Here is a 2,039-nt window from a genome sequence, read left to right as displayed (position 1 = left end):
GGCCGGCCCATCTTGTTGGCTGCTTCTTATAATCATCTTTCCTAGAACCTGGAATGTTATTAAAACAATAACCAACCACACCATGCCAAGTAACATACAAGCGCAAAAATTAGCTCTGCCAAGAATGAAAGGAAGGTGCTGTTTTTCCATCTCTTCCAGAGAGAGCTGAAAATTTATGCAAATAAAGGCCATAGCACTTTCCAGGAACTGCAGTTTAAGTTAATCTGGCCACTGGCGCCCTCAGTAAGGCTCTCAGCGCTGCTAGGAAAGATGCTAAACCTCGAGTCCCAGAGTAGACAATACGGCAAGTAGAATTTTAAGCACCAGGGCTGGCAAAGCGTGGTGCAAAGAGCAATTCCTTTTCCTGTATTTCTTATCGGCCAGAATTTCCCTCTCCATCCCGCTTTCCAACACAAACAGCAGTTGCCTTATGTTAAAGAAAGGGGCAACACATTTGGCAATCATGATAAAAACAAGTGGGCTGGAATCACAAAATTCACTATTAGATCACTGAATCCTAGTGTGTCCTAGACAAGTGCATCTCAAGCTTTCATGTGATATGAATCACCCAGGGCATCCTCCTATGCTGCCATCTTGGACCTGCCTGCCCAGGCAGCAGGTTCTGATTTAGTGGGTATGGGGGAGCCTGCAATTCTGCATTTGTAATAAGCTCCCAGGTGATACCAGTGCTGCTGGTCCTGGGATCCCATTTTGAGTAGCAAGGCCAATACATAATTTGTGGTGCCCAGAGCTACATGACAATGCAGAGCCCATTGTTCAAAGAGCAGGAGGAGGGCCGGCCAAGTGGCGCGTTGGTTAGGAGCTCTGAGCAGCAGGGCCCCAGTTGAGATCCCACATGAGGGCCAGTGACGCTGCCCTCTACAGCTAAGATGGTGATCAACGGCTTGACCTGNGGAAGGAAGTCTAGAGCCAGGGCTGGAATCAACTCCAGCTCGTGGTGGTAAAGAAAGCCCTTTTCAACTGAAAGCCGGAAAGCCCTGCCCTTGAAGGTAGAGGCTCCGGGAGGCCCTTGAGGCCACAAAGGCGTCCATCCATCCATCCATCCATCCATCCATCCGTCCATCCATCCATCCATCCATCCACCCACCCATCTATCCATAAATAAAAAGCAACCTCTCTTCAAGTGTACATGGAAATTAGTCAGAAAGGAAGTCAGTGCTGATTCCTTGCGATGCTGCTGACATTCCAAGGACTCTGAGTGGCACCACCTGACAACTGCTGAGAGCATCACCTGAAAACTGCTGGGAGCTGAGTGCGGCCTGTGCCCCAGCAGGGGAATTTCATTTGTGGAGTGCTTTCTCAGCAGGAGTAAGAAGTGGCCAGTGACAGGAAGCCAAGTGTTGGAGGATGGTAAATGGACAGCTTTTATACTCTATAACTTCACGACATTTTCCCAGAGAATTGGCATTTCTTTGTGCATACCAAAAAACAAACAAACAAAGCAAGCAAACAAACAAACAAACTATATAAATGTTTTCACACTGGGGTTAGGATTCCAACATATGAACTCTAAAGAGGGAGGGGATACATTAAGCCACAGCAGGGGCTTTTGATGCAGATTCAGGTCTTTTCCACTGAGCTTGCGCACATTCCATTCACTGTTGCATCCAGGAAAACCTAGCTGCTATTTTTGTGGAGATCAAGTAGAATAGCATCACATCATGAATCACACTCTTTGTCACTGTGTCCTAATACTGCACTCTCCTAGGGGTCAGGCCACACAGTACTTACTCCTTCATGCGTTTCATCTTGGTCCCGACCATCGCACTGTTGAAAATTGTTGGTCCTGGGGACATGTCTGGAGCTGTGCTGGTGTCTGTCCTTGAGTCTGAAAATCAATGGACAGCCCTTATTGGCTTCATCAACTCTGAGGCAACCCTCAAAGGCAATCAGAAAATAGGAACTAATGCACCTTTGCCACAAGGTAAGGCCACGTTAATTAAAGAGGGATTCAAGTATGACATGCACATTAAGGAGATTTGTTCCAAATGACAAGATTATTCACACTTTTAACATGT

The 2,039-nt window shown here is 46.9% G+C and overlaps 1 protein-coding gene across 2 annotated transcripts in view; it reads right to left on the bottom strand.

Moving 5' to 3' along the window:
- Positions 1-1,748: 1,748 nt before the first annotated feature.
- The window catches only part of NEK11 (NIMA related kinase 11), a 217,400-nt gene continuing 217,109 nt past the window's right edge, over positions 1,749-2,039 (bottom strand). For both annotated transcript variants that reach the window (XM_019628930.1, XM_019628931.1), the window contains one exon: positions 1,749-1,849. In XM_019628930.1, the coding sequence (XP_019484475.1) occupies positions 1,749-1,849 (101 nt within the window). The remainder of the gene's footprint in view (positions 1,850-2,039) is intronic.

This window comes from Hipposideros armiger, unplaced genomic scaffold (genome assembly GCF_001890085.2).
Source record: "Hipposideros armiger isolate ML-2016 unplaced genomic scaffold, ASM189008v1 scaffold_818, whole genome shotgun sequence".
Classification (NCBI taxonomy): domain Eukaryota; kingdom Metazoa; phylum Chordata; class Mammalia; order Chiroptera; family Hipposideridae; genus Hipposideros; species Hipposideros armiger.
This window is presented reverse-complemented; position numbering and strand designations above follow the sequence as displayed.